Raw genomic sequence first — 15,272 nt, 5'->3', positions numbered from 1 at the left:
CCTATCCAAGTTTTGGATATGAAGTTTTAACTTGCCCTTTTGCTTTAGGACGTTACTAGTTAATACTGGAACATCCTGATATCACTCCCTTCTAGATACATCCTTGTGCTCCATTTACAGCTGTTATCTAACAGGGTGTATGGAGCACCTAATGAAGTGCTGATATTATTTTTCTGCTGTTATCTGTACTGCACTTTCATTGTGCCTTTTTCCTCCTGGCCTCTAACTTGTTTTATTTCTTACTTTCCTTGAACAGCTATAAATGTATTCATCAGAGTCTGGAGGATAACAACAGATGCCCCAAATGTAACTATGTGGTTGATAACATAGATCATCTTTACCCCAACTTTTTAGGTGAGTCTTATGCTTAATTGTTTGCACTAGAAACACTGTCTCAGGATAAGAATTTAGCAGTAGTAAAGACAGCCTTGCAAAATTGTCCTGTAAACTTACAATTCCAGGTACAAAATCTACATCAGCCCTCATGCTTGTGACTATATCCGGTGGGGCCAGGCAGGTGGTGTAAATTGACATAGCACCCTGATGTCAATGGAGCTATGCCAATTTACAGTCGGTGAGGATCTGGCCCATTATTATTGGTGCTCTATAAGATGCAAAATGAAGACCATAGATTAAATCTTTATGAACTGATTTTACTCTACCTCTTACACCGTATTTTTGACTATAAGGTATTTACAAGGTGCAGTCATTGTAAGACACTAGACTGTGTGTGATACAATTTTACTTGGGATTTAGACTTAAGTTGCATGTATCATGAGGTACCATATGGCACGTATATATTAATTTTCCCATGTATTTCTATCCTAATGAATAAAAATTGAAAGATTGAGGCAAGGGAAGGAAGAAAGTTGGACTAGGAAATATTGAGAAATGCGTAAACTTTAGTAGTTTTGTGGGTTGAGCTGTTACTTTAATTTTAAGTAAAATAACAAATGAAAGGTCACAGTGACATGAGAACATTTCAAAAGCAATTATCTCAAATCCAAAATGTATTAAGTTAAAAAATAAAGGACAATTCCTTCCCTTCCTCAGTAAGGGTTGGAACCTAGAATGATGGACTGGATATTCTTAATCATGGAACTAGTCCATGTCTGGAGTAAAGAAGGAAACTATAGTGTTTCAGATACTTGCCTCTCTTTTGTAAAGCGCATTTAGACCTGAATGGGATACCTTATATAAGGGCTTGTTTACACAGGAAAAAAATCCTGCAGTAGCTAGCACATGCTAGTTACTCTGCACTATCTCCCTGTGCGGACACTCTTACCATGCACTGAGTTCCTCTGAGTGCATTAGCTTAATGCACTTCCAAAGTGCATTAAGTTAAACTGGCTGAGGGCTCTATTAGTGCACAGTAAATATGTCCACATGACATTCATCTGACAAAGTGGGTATTCGCCCACGAAAGCTTATGCTCCGATAGGTCTGTTAGTCTATAAGGTGCCACAGGACTCTACGTTGCTTTTTACAGATCCAGACTAACACAGCTACCCCTCTGATACTATGTCCACATGGTGAGTTAGTGCAGGGTAGCTAGTGCAATTTAAATTCACACCCAAACTGCACACTAATTTCCCCATGTAGACAAGCTGTAAGGCTTTTGTTCTGCAGGTTATATTTAGAGGGTGAACCCCTGTGACCCCCACAGAACTCCACTGAATTCTTTCAGAAAAATACAACAATTGCAATTGGGTGTTAGAAGATTTTAAATAATCTCAATTTTTTCATGCCTTGATGTTTCATTCAGACTTTATCTTCCAGATTCAAATTGACTCTCCAATACTTATGCAACTGTGCACCTGTATAAATCATATTTCTGAGATTCTCCCCCCTCAAGAATGTGGAAAGCAGCATTCCTATTTAGAGAGTGCCCCTGTGCATGCACAAACTTCCTTTGTTACAATTATAGACTGAAATGTGGAAATATTTTTTTTGGCCATTAAAGTGAGAGTGAACTACTCTGATATATCAAACTTTTCTTTTAATAAAGTTTTTGAGGATTTTAAAGCAGCTTGAAAGAAAGGAGGGTGTTGGGTGTGTGGGGAACAGGGGTTGTTAGTCAAAGAATGAGTAGGGGGAGACTAAATCAATATGTGAAACAAAATTATACCAAAAAATAAATATTTAAAGAATACGTTGTTAGAAGCTAGTTGTTGTTTGGGGGCTTTTAAATTTTTTTTGGCCTGTTTGATGCTATTTGCTAATCTGCAGTGAATCAGTTACCACTTCATCTCTTTCACTCTTTTCTGATTGTACTTTTCCCAGAGCTGAAACAATTAGTCTAATTAAATGATTATAGTAATTTAGAAAGATGAACTAAAGAAGTTTTGGGAACTACGCCTGCCCCTAACTCCTGGTCCTGCTGTGTTTTGTGTGTGTTTTTTTTTTTTTGTTTTAAAGGAAAAGTCTCTCCCATGTTGCTATAGGAAAGACAAGAGAGAGAAAGTGACTAGGTAGGATGAATCAGTGAAACTGCTTGTAGATAACATTGTCAGATGTTCCCAGTAATCTGAAAACATATTTTTCTCTAATCTTTCAGTTATGTTAATCTTGTTACAATTAACACTTAGTAGGTAAAACAGTTTTCAAGCAGAATTTTGTTTTTTTAATGTTTAAGTTATTCACCCATCTCTTGCCTTAACATGGTATTTTCTTTCTGATTTTTAGTGAATGAGCTCATCCTCAAACAGAAGCAAAGATTTGAGGAAAAGCGATTCAAACTGGACCATTCAGTGAGTAGCACCGTATGTTTCAACTCTTCTTACTTTGTTTTTATTAATGGTCTTGGATGGGAATTGCTGCATAGCCTAGGTTAATGCAGGACAAATTTCACTATTTATGTGAAGGGAAGAGTTTACTTTAAGGGGAATAAGCCTAGATCAGTAGCTTTGGATCACAGCAGCCATATTCATTCTGGCTGACCCTTCCTTCTCTGCCTTCCATCATGAATGTAGAAGCAAGCAGTTGTCCTACTTCAGATGTCATCAGATATACTTAATAGTAGGGCCGTTGATTAATCGCAGTTAACTCACACGATTTAACTAAAAAAATTAATCGTAGTTTTAATCACACTGTTAAACAATAGAATACCAATTGAAATATATTAAATAATTTGGATTTTTTTTACATGTTCAAATATTTGATTTCAGTTTACAACACAATACAAAGTGTGTGGTGCTCACTTTATATTTTTTATTATGAATATTTGCACTGTAAAAATAAGAGTATTTTTCAGTTCACCTCATACAAGTACTATAGTGCAATCTCTTTATCGTGAGAGTGCAACTTACAAATGCAGATTTTTTTTGTTTATATAATTGCACTCAAAACCAAACAATGTAAAACTTTAGAGCCTACACATCCACTCAGTCCTTTCTTGTTCAGCTAATTGCTCAGACAAACAAGTTGGTTTACATTTATGGGAGATAATTCTGCCTACTTCTTAATTACAGTGTCACCTGAAAATGAGAACAGGTGTTTGCATAGCACTGTTGTAGCCAGTATTGCTAGGTATTTACGTGCCAGGAATGCTAAACATTCGTATGCCCCTTCATGCTTCGCCACCATTCCAGAGGACATGCTTCCATGCCGATAACGCTCGTTTAAAGAAATCATGCATTAATTAAAATTGTGACAACTAAACTCAACAAACTAAACTTGTTTATGGAGGGGATGGTATGATGGGATAGCCTAATTTTGGCAATTAATTGATCTTTGATTATTAGCAGGTAAATATGCCCAATGGTCTGTGATGGGATGTTAGATGGGGGTGGGATCTGAGTTACTACAAAGTATTCTTTCCTGGGTGCTGGCTGGTGAGTCTTGCCCACATGCTTAAGGGTTTAACTGATCGCCATATTTGGGGTCGGGAAGGAATTTTCCTCCAGGGCAGATTGGCAGAGACTGTGGAGGTTTTTTGCCTTCCTCTGCAGCATGGGGCACAGGTCACTTGCTGGAGGATTCTCTGCACCTTGAAGTCTTCAAACCACGATTTGAGGACTTCAGTAACTCAGACATAGGTTAGGGGTTTGTTACAGGAGTGGGTGGGTGAGATTGTGTGACCTGCATTGTGCAGGAAGTCAGACTAGATGATCTTAATGGTCCCTTCTGACCTTAAATTCTATGAGTCTATGATTCAAGGTAAAATCCTTAACACATGTTCCCAGCAACACTGCTGATCAAATTCTCAAGTCAGGATGCCCCTTCTCCTCTTCCCTCCTCTCCCCAAGTCAAAAGGCTGGTTCCTTTGTTGTATTAGGTGGGGGAAAAAGGAGAGGGAGAGATCTGTGTTTTGCCCCTCACTGCTGTAATCCAGTCACCCTTTGTAGTGGATTCTTCTATGGATTACCCCCAAAGCAAAGTTTATTTAAATTGTAAAGAATGCGATGTGGAGTCTGGGGGTGAAGGTGGCCCCACGCTTGCTCTTCTCCCCTGCGTATGCTGAAATGTAGATTTGCCTTGCCTCCTTCTTGCTGTCTTAGGGACCCTGCTTACTAAATCAGTGTTACTTGAGGTAAACACACATTCCTTTGTTTAGGACAGACTTGTTTAATCACTCCTGCCTAGTCAGGGCTGTGTCAGTTGAACATGTGCTACCAACATCATGCAGGGGGAATTCTTAACTTTACATATAATGTTACTACGTATATTTCACAATGATATTGGCCAATGAGTTATTTTTCAAATGACCCCTCACAAAGCATATTTTGTACAAAGTTTATTACACTGTGTATGTTATGAATACAGGGATGCATTTAGTCAGAATCTCTCTCCTCTTATTTTCCCTTAGGAATTTGTCCTGCTCTCTATTGATAGCACACTTATGAGAGAAACACCACTAGGTTCTTCTATGATACAGATGACTATCATGGAAACTTACTGTCATGAGTGTATTCCAAAAATACTCATGTTTACATTTTGGCAGCAAATAAAAATACCTACTAGACACTTGTATACTAACGAACTTGATGTATGTTTGCTCTCTTTGATCTAAAATTGCATTTTCAATGTTGCATTTAAAAAAAATAAATAAAAAATAAAAGTGAAACCTGCACTACAGAAACTCATAAGGAGTTCTTGCTTAAAAGACTATGTTGAAGTATCCCCAAGTCTTCCTGTCCAGTTGAATTGGATATTTAGCTAAAAGCACCTGTACTAGCTAACCAATTTTGCCCAGTCCCTTTAATAATTGTTTAAAGGAAGTTTCATAATGTATATAATAAGCAAATGTGGCATCTTTATCCATACTACATGTGAATCATGCACCTCAAGGAGTTGACTTATTTCTTTAAAAATGTGTTCCTCATTTTATTGGAATGTTTTCCCTAAATTTGCTTATTCAGCCTGATGTACCCATTTAGCAATGTGGAGATTATTTTTTATTTCAGCAGAATTAGGTTTTCCTCTAAGACTAGCCCTTCTTATAATTACACCCCTACCCTGATATAATGCGACCCGATATAACACAAATTTGGATATAATGTGGTAAAGCAGCGCTCTGGGAGGGTGGGGCTGCACGCTCTGGTGGATCAAAGCAAGTTTGATATTAAAGCGGTTTCACCTATAAGATTTTTTTGGCTCCTGAGGACAACATTATATCGGGGTAGAGGTGTATAGTCTTTTTTTTTTTTTAAAGATCTCCTCAATTGAAAATTCTTGGATCTTCAAAGATATCACTAATTTTAAATTTACAAGTATTCTGTAATATTTTGTCCAAACTAAACTTTGTGTGGGGCAACGTCAAATGAGAAAAAATTGTTTTCTTTTCCATAACTCCAACATTTATTCTGTTCTTCCTATTTTTTCCATTCTTACTGGAATCCAGCATGTGTTAGAAGATATTTCAGGTTGTATTAGTTTGTTTCAAATCAAATGGACTTGTTTTAACATTACATAACTTTTTCCAGTAGCTTAGTGCCAGATTAAAATTGAGATCTTTTGTATTTATGATTTCCTTAAACTATCTACTAAGCATTTTATAAAAGGAAATACAGTTGTATGTGGATGACACTCATTTATTTTCTTATGGCTAAAATATTTGGGTTGAGTAGGTTATTTACAACACTTCTAATTTAAATGTAGTTTATTCTTAGGTGATTTTTGGTTGTTGAAACTCTTAAAAATTTTTATTTCTCACGTCAGTTAATTGCACTCTAACAAGATTGGTTTTTATTTGAAAACTGGATTGTCCCATATTGAAATAGTTGTATGTTGAAATGGATTAACCACAGTGTAAAGAATTGTTGCTACTGTCCAAATAGCCCTAATTATTAAAATATGGATGACTTAGAAGTGCTGAAATAGGATCATGTTTATCTCACACACATATACTCTCTCCTAACCCTACAAGCCACCTATTAGGAGTTATTTTGACTTTTTCTATTTATGTTAAAATCCAGTGTGTTTCAGCGTGAGAGAATTGTGAAGGAGAAATGGAACCTATCACTTCAGAAATGAACATCTTGAAATGAAAATGTGCTTTTCTTTACTTGATAAATGTAGTATATTCTTGTTACGTTACTCATACTTAATGCTGTAACGCACACATGCCATAGCAAAACAATAAACTTTGCTTATCCGCAATATTGGGTTGTTGACCGCTTTTATCCCCAGTCCTGTGAACGCCTATGCTTAACTGGAAACGCGTGAGTAATCAATAAATGAAAATCGGAGAACTTTCACCAATCTCTTAGATCCTGCAGCATAACAAAACATCTTGAATTATCGAGTCAGATAGACCTATCTCTGTCAGTTTTTATCTGGCTTTGTTTCTTAGTGAGAGCTAAAGATATTTCTCTACTTGTTTTGCCAATTCCTGAATTTAATAATGGCACCAGACTTGTGGTAAACACACAGGTCTACCTTACAGCTCTACCTTAGCATAGGATAGTTCCTCAAAATACTTCCCCCTACAAGATAAGTTGTTGCTGGGGTGTGATACTTCACAGGATAAATAACTGTTTCCTATACTTTTTTGGGATTCTTCTTTCTGAAAACTACTTTGTTGTGTACTTTACAAAGGATGAAATACTGCAATACTAGTTTAAATATCTCATGTCAAATAACTCTGACTGGTATTTACCTTCTCTTCCTTTGCTCTCTTTGCTCCTTTTTTTAGAATGGACACAGATGGCAGATATTTCAAGACTTATTGGGAACTGATCAAGATAACCTTGACTTGGCCAATGTTAACTTGATGTTGGAGCTGCTTGTGCAAAAGAAGAAGCAGTTGGAGGCAGTAAGGAGCTTTTCTTTTCTTATTTCATTTACTAATAAATTGTGATTAATCACAGGCATCTTCCTTCCAAAAATATTTCCTTGTTTCTGCAATGGAATCATAATGCAGAATTAATCTTAGGGTTTTCTATAGGATCCCATTGCTCTAGTATTGAGCACTTCTCCATCTCACTGACTTTCATGACAGCAAACTATGTCCAGTATTGGAGTATGATACAATAAACATTTATTTATGATCTCACTTGAGGCAGGATCATGCTGAAGGGAAAGCTGAGAGAAAATATCAGTGGGAAAGGGAATGCAGAAAGTGACCTGCCAGGCAAGTGGCAGTTAGAGTACACTGTCTTTCTTTGATATAATTAGACATTTGCTAAGTGAACATTTCACTTCAAACTATGTAAACTTTGAGGATCTAACTAAACAATAGCTCCATATGTTTACTAATTTATTTGCATCTTGAAGTTACTGTGAAACATGAGATTTTTAGCTCTTAACAGCTCCCAATGTGAAGCCAAGAGAATTTATGAGCAATCAGCATCTCTGAAAATCAGGACCTTTCCCTTTTTATGCTTAAAGGCAAACTGTAGCTGTCTTGCGTATCATAGCAGTATGAAAATTTATAAGGTACAAAGCAGTCTGTCACTATGAATAAACTGAAGTCTATTTGTTTTTGTATAATGTTATAATTGGTATTTGAGTATAATTCTGGAACTGGATATCTTGCTGGAAAATGATCAGCTGAAACCAACCATGTGAGAGGAGACAGGCCTAATGACAGTCTATGAAGAAGTGTGTGTAAGAGGGGCAGTGGTCTAATATTGGACGTGGAATTAGTTGGCAGTTGATACAAGGCTGGGCAGACTTTTTTGCCAGTGGCATGTACATTAGAACAATAATTTTTTATTAAGAACTCTTGGAGGCTTTCAGGATCAATTAAGTCATAATTTTTTGCTCGTTTCCTGTGAGGAAACGAAATACACTAAAATAAAATCCCTTTTACATTTCTGGTAACAAAATGGCTATATTATATATAAAAGAGGTCTTTTAATCAGATTATGTGGGGATTTACATGTGTACTTTCCTGTGTATCAAGGACAGACCCCTTGGGGGTATTGTTTAAAGTTCTCCATTGGACTGGACTGGGGTCAGACTTCATAGTAAATCTGTTTTCTTCTGGAAGTCTTGGAATGACACATGTGAAACACATCAGGTTGTCACCACAAATGTTTGAGCAGAGAGCTTTGAAATGAGAGCTGATATCCTGTTCAGTTATAAGACTATCATCTTTAGAATAGAAGCATCATCTAGGTGTAGGAATAGTAATGCTTCACTTACACTTTTGGAGGTACCCATTCCGATTTAAAAACTGAATGTGTTCCTCTGTAAATTTTACCTACCTCCTTTTCTGGTTATTATGGAAACATCTTACAATAGCAAAAGAACCAAACCAGAAAAATAGTTTATCCCATCCTTCTCAGCTGTTTTTTTCCCCATAATGAATCCCTGATGCCCTTTCCCCTGGCCCACCTTTGAACTCATACTCAGTCCTACTGTAAAAGAGTTTTTTTCTAAGATCTGTGCACATTGCTCTTCCATATGCCAGATTAGTATTAGTGCTGCACTGATGTTAGGAGTAGAGCAGGGGTCGGCAACCTTTCAGAAGTGCTGTGCCAAGTCTTCATTTATTCACTCTAATTTAAGGTTTTGCATGCCAGTAATACATTTTAACCTTTTTAGAAGGTCTTTTCTAGATGTCTATAATATATAATTAAGCTATTGTTGTATATAAAGTAAATAAGGTTTCAAAATATTTAAGAAGCTTCATTTAAAATTAAATTAAAATGCAGAGCCCCCCGGACTGGTGGCCAGGACCCTGGCAGTGTGAGTACCACTGAAAATCAGCTTGCGTGCCGCCTTCGGCACGCGTGCCGCCGGTTGCCTACCCCTGGAGTAGAGAGGGAATCTACATTCCTGTTTCCTTCTTGCCGCCTCAAGTTTCTGGTCATTGCAAAGGAAAATGTAAAGAATTAATTTATTTAGGAAACGGAAACACCTCTTTCCCTTTCCCAAAACAGCTAATTTTCACTAGCACATTTATTTTCCATTACAGAAGCTCTTTTTGTGCTTCTGTGAAATGTTCATTTGGGGAAAGCGTTGTCATTTTCTGAAACCAAATTATTCCACTTGGGCATGTTGGTTGATTAGAGGTGAAAGCTCAAGATCTGCCAATAGTGGAAGATGAGCAACCTTTGTTCCAAAAGGGTCTGAAATCAATCCAACTGGGATGAGAATGAAAAATGTGCATTGCCTATTAACCACTTGTGTAATACACAAAAGGAGAATATTCGTGTAATATAATGTAAAACTTTGCCATGTGCCAACCAGAGCTTTGAAACCTAGAAGCAAAGCAAAACCACCTTACTTGTAATTGTGACATAATGTGCTGCTGCTTTCCCCTACTTCTAAATGAAAGTGATTTGTTTCCATGCCTGCTGTGAATTGCGCATAAAATTTCTCTTTAAATTTAATTTTCTGTTACAGGAGTCCCATGCTGCCCAACTACAGATCCTTATGGAATTCCTCAAGGTTGCCAGGAGAAATAAAAGAGAGGTAGCAGATTTTGTTTTGTTTTTGCTACTGCGTGAGGCCTTTTCCTTTTTTTTTTTTTTTTAAAGTGAGCCTGAAATGATCTCCTCGTTGAGAAGAAAATTCTCAGCTGCCCAGGGATATTTGAAATACCTGGATTTCAAGGAGAATAGATCAGTTTAAATATGACAACTTCGGTCTTTAACCTACATTGCCTTTTGATTCGTATTGTTGGTTGCATACATGTGGAGGGGGGAAATTGTCAAGGAAAGAGTTCACGCTGGCAACTTGCGGCAAATTCTTGAAACAAGATGCAAGTGTGAGGGGAAAAATGGGAAGTGAGGGAGGGAAGGCTGGTCGCCACCTTTTAAAATTGTTTCCAAAATGTCAATGCTTTCAGGATCTGGAAGAATGTTAATTTCACTCAGTCACAGTACCAAATGGGGATAAGTTACAAAAATCAGTAAGAACAAAGAATTAAGATAAAGGCACTCAGGATGTGTGGTGTTTTTTTTTTTTTTATTAAATGGGCAGGAAATAACAAAATGAGATTAAAATAGGAAAAATAAAAGGAAGGTAATATAACACAGAAAAAATCCAAAACACAAATAATCAAAAGTGTGGGAAGAGTGACTTAGAAAGTAATAATGCTAAAATGGAACAAGAGACATGGAGGTGATGGTGGGCAGAAAATTGGCTCTTCTAACAACATATACAGCATTACAAACTCGTATTTCATGTGGATTTCCCATCCACCCCCTTTTTTTTTAAGAGAGAGAGTTGATTTGTAGGCATCATGTCCCAAACCATGGAAGTGGTGGTCCCGTTTGTAATGAAACTGCACCTGGAATATTATACAATGCTGCAAACCTTAGTATCAGAAATATACCAACCAACTGGAAAGAATTGCAATAAAAAGTCTCCAAAATGGCTGGGGATCTGGAGGGGCTGATTTTTGATGAAAGATTTAAAGTAGAACATGTATAGCTTTGCTGTTTGACTAGTGAGGGGGGCAACAAGAGTGCAAGCCTAAAGTATTTGCAGGCTGTAAATACCAATGATGATAGAGGAACTGTCTAGAGTGGCCAAGCAAGTTACAAGGCCTGATCCAAAGCCCATTGAAGTTGATGGCACTCTTCAGTAGATAAGGTCCCTGGGGAGGAGTAATGGGATGGAACTGAGACAGAGAAATTTAGGTTCAATATCTGGAATAATTTCTTAAATACAGGGTTTATTAGACTAGGAGTAACTTCCAATATGAAATGGTGAAAGCACTATGACTTACATAGTTTAAAACTAGATTCTAACAGACTGCAGTTCTGCATTGGCTGGGCATGGTCTTTGTTAACCTAATAGATCTCTTCCCTCTCTAATTTCTGTACTTTATAAAGCATGCACCTTGTAGTTCTTAAACCTGCTTCTCTTAAACGTTTTAATGCACAATTTAAAAGAAGGAAGGGTAAAAAAAACTTTGCTCAGAGAAGTATGTTCATTTTGGGTGGTAGTAGAACTTGGATTGGTTTGTTCCGGTGTTAGTATCTATCTTAGTATTTGGTTAGGGTGACCAGATGTCCTGATTTTATAGGGACAGTCTCCATATTTGGGGATTTTTCTTAAATAGGTACCGATTACCTCCCACCCCTGTCCAGATATTTTCACATTTGCTATCTGGTCACCCTATCTTCAGTATCTCTGCTTTCATCTTAAATAAAGAAAAACCTCTAGCTGTTACGGTTGTGAAGAAAACTTCAAAAATTTGAATCAAGATAGGTCTTCACTGCAAAGTTAACTTGGCTCTTACTCTGGCATTACCACTCTCCCCTCCCATCCATACACATAATCCTTTCACCTGAGTTTGATGCTTTTAGCCCAGGCTAGCTGGTTTGTCTGTGGCCGAAGGCTAAAACCTGAGTGAGGCTTTAATTTGTATGCCCAGAAGGACAAATAGGTTCTCCCAAAAGAATCAGTGGCTCAGCTTGCAGCAGTACAAAGAATTCCTAGCAATGCACCCGGGTGAGTGCGGCACCAGTCAGGACACCGTAATTCTAGTATCGCTTTGCTCATTCTCAGCTGAAGCTAACCTTGAGTGCTGGTCACCTGAGTTAACTTTGCAGTGGAGGCATGCCTCTAGTGCAGGAGTAGGAAAACTACAGCCCGCAGGCCGCATCTAGCCCACCAGCCGTTTTAATCTGGCCCTCGAGCTCCCGCTGGGGAGCGGGGTCTGGGGCTTTCCCCACTCTGTGCTGTTCCCACTGGGAAGCAGGGTCGGGGGCCACTCCTCATGGCTCCTGGAAGCAGCGGCCCCTATGCATAGGGGCAGCCAGGAGGCTCTGCAAGCTGCCCCAAGCACCACGCTCGCAGCTCCCATTGGCTGGGAACTGTGGCCAGTGGGAGCTGCAGGGGCGGCGCCTGCGGATGTGGTGGCACGCAGCAGAGTTGCCTGGCTGCGCTTCTGCATAGGAGCTGGAGAGAGACATGCTGCTGCTTCCAGGAGCTCCTTGAGGTAAGTGCCACCTGGAGCCTGCATCCCTGAGCTACCCCTCCCTGTGCCCCAACCCCTACCCCAGCCTTGATCCCCCTCTGAACCCTTTGGTCCCAGCCCCAGCACCCTCCTGCACCCCAAACCTCTCATCCCCAGCCCCACTCCAGAGCCTGCATCCCAAGTCGGAGCCATCACCCCATGAGAGGTGAGGGTCCCAGAGCCTGGGCTCCAGCCTGAGATCAAACATCTACATTGCAGTTTTACAACCCCACAAGCCCAAGTTAGCTGACATGGGCCAGCTGTGGGTGTCTATATTGTTTGGAAGCGACATTTCCTAGCCTGCCGCAGTACATTATTATTACAGGATTTTCTAAACAGAGGTTGATATTTACATAACACTTGTGTTGCAGTTCCTAGACAATCTAGATAAATTCTTTGTCTGATACTGTACTCTTGATAAGGTTCCAGAGTGAATTTACCTGTGCCATTCTGGATACCAGCATATTCAAAGTACATAATAAACAGCTACAGCCCTAGTTGCAAGGAGATTGGAACAAGTTATATGCCTATAAGGTGGTTGGAATAACGTGTATTGTAAACAACCAAATAGGTTAGATACTATTAGTTTTGGAGCTGTAAGTCCTAAGATTGTCTTACTGACTTTTTACTCTGTTACTTTGTCAAAGTAGCTCCTTGGGATTCTATATTCAGAGTTTCTTGATGGCTCCAGATCAGATTGGCTCAGTATGAGTTTATAAATCTCTCCCCCCCCCCCCCCCAACTCCTAAAGCTGAAAACTCAGCCTGGATTCAGAACATCAAGCTCCATACTTTTGGGCTCTCACATCACCAACAATAAAAATTCTGCAATTAGAATTTGTGATAACTGAGTGTGAGCCAGCATAGAATCCAACTCATTATCTTAGTTGTGTTGGGTCTGAAATAGAAATAAATAATAAAGCTTTTATTTTGGTCAGAAAAGTAACCAAATGCTCCTGGATGCTCTTGAGGAGAAGATCTATAGTTCTTATAAGAAGATGCTACTTTTATGTACTTGCACTTTGGAGTAGAACATGACTCAGTTCTTAAGTTGAAAAAACATCTTTCAATTTCATGTTCATTGGCCCTCTAAAAGAGAAAGGTAAGTTGTAGCAATTGCAGAAGAATCTCCCATTAGAGTTCCTTGTTTTCACATGCTCGTAACTTTCTAAAACACTGATCTTTTGGGGCTGAAGTTATCCATGCATGGTGTCTTCACAAAGATTTTTTTTGTTTAAATTTGAGCATAATCCTTTTGAGTTTGGAAACATGGTGCAAAAATAACTTTCCCCATGTAATTAAAATATTCTAACCACCTTTCCTTGAAAAAAATCCTATGAACAAAAATGGCTTAAGTTTGAAACTCATGGATACCAATGGCTCTGAAACAAAACTTTTAAACAAAGCAAAGGTACAACTTCTTTGAAAAGTATGTATTAGTCATTCATAAGAGAAAATCTATTCGTGTGCAGTGCAAATTTAACATGGATGTGTTTTTTCATATGTGTGCATGGTTAATTAAGTGTATGCTGCTTTGTTCCTTGATCCGACAATCTCTTGTGCTGAAAAAGGTGTAAAGCAAGGGGCTTGCTACGGTCAAGCTAACCAGCTCTGGAATATTTTTAGCTTTTTCTTTCTTTCTATCTTTTTTTTTAAAACAAATGCAAAACCCAGTTACAGTTGCACAGTTAAAATAAGAATGTTAAAAGTTAAGGTTTCACAACAGCATTAACTCAGCCACATTGCGCAAATGAAAATTTTTTTTGGTCTGGTTTAATTTAATTTTAGATATTTTTTTAAAACACACATTGTCTCATGTGTCTCATATTTACCTAAATTTAATTTAAAAACACTTCTAAAATTAGTTGGCCGGTGTCATTTACAACGAAAGGAAAAAATCTCTCAACTGTACACTTAACTATAAAGAAAGACCTTACCAGTTGCTCCTTAGACAGATTCTGGTGCTTTTCACTGTTATGAAGGCCACCAAACTTTGGAACAATCATGTGCCAAGTCTTGTCATCTGCAGAAAATGTTTTGACCCCATATATCCAAATTTAGGACCTATGGGTGTGAGTTCATTACTTTATCTCAACTGTCATATTTGTGCATAGGGAAAGAGGTCTATTGATATCTGTATCCTAGAACATAGCTTGTGGAGCTCTAACATAAATATTGTTTTTTCATCTTTATTGTAATTTGTGATTTTTTTTTCTAATAGCATACTCTTAATACTGCATTAAGTCTTTTGCATTTAATTAATGAGGCCTCTTATTCCATGTGTCATGTGATGAGTATTATTTTTTCAGCAGGTGAGTATCTCGGAGGAGCAGAGTAATCCTGAAGTGTTGCACAGCTTTGCTCTGCTGGAATTGCCTGTTCAGTATTTCAGCATAGTGATCTTTCTTGCCTCATCAATATGTCTCAAACTTTTTGTTCCTTTCCTATAATGAAGATGTGAAATTGTAGAAATAAGGGGATAATTGCAAGGAATTAGAAGCATGAATTCTCCAGGGTTGCGATTAGCTCTTGTTAATCTCTTTACCTGTCAAACTTTATTGCTTAGTATCTACACACATGGACAGGATAATGAGCAGGCAAGGGGAGGTGACAAAGCTAGAAATCAATCATTCTTCCATTATGTCACAAATTCTTGATTATGTTCCAAGACTTCTGAGGTGGATTTATAGTTGTTGTAGGACTTTCCTAGCCCCTGTCTTTAAAAACTCCGTTATTTAAGCTTCTTTACATATCAAGCTTTTTAATAAGGGATGTTAGAACTGAATTAGATGACAGTAAGCCTAGAAAATTGCTAGTATGTAGGGAACAAAATGAGAGACTTTAATCTATTATGCATTCATTGATACATGTCTGACTCGCTTTGTTTTGGTAGGTTTTTTTGCTCAAATGAA

At 38.1% G+C, this 15,272-nt stretch overlaps 1 protein-coding gene across 3 annotated transcripts in view; it reads left to right on the top strand.

The window, feature by feature from the left end:
- COP1 (COP1 E3 ubiquitin ligase) overlaps positions 1 to 15,272 on the top strand; it is a 207,701-nt gene that overhangs the window by 14,843 nt on the left and 177,586 nt on the right. For 2 of the 3 annotated variants that reach the window (XM_039485499.1, XM_039485502.1), the window contains exons 3-6: positions 257 to 354; positions 2,686 to 2,762; positions 7,136 to 7,255; positions 9,796 to 9,864. In XM_039485499.1, coding sequence (XP_039341433.1) covers positions 257 to 354; positions 2,686 to 2,762; positions 7,136 to 7,255; positions 9,796 to 9,864 — 364 coding nt within the window. The remainder of the gene's footprint in view (positions 1 to 256; positions 355 to 2,685; positions 2,763 to 7,135; positions 7,256 to 9,795; positions 9,865 to 15,272) is intronic. The other variant, XM_039485500.1, reaches the window with a different exon arrangement.

Source organism: Mauremys reevesii, linkage group 8 (genome assembly GCF_016161935.1).
Source record: "Mauremys reevesii isolate NIE-2019 linkage group 8, ASM1616193v1, whole genome shotgun sequence".
Lineage (NCBI taxonomy): Eukaryota > Metazoa > Chordata > Testudines > Geoemydidae > Mauremys > Mauremys reevesii.
This window is presented reverse-complemented; position numbering and strand designations above follow the sequence as displayed.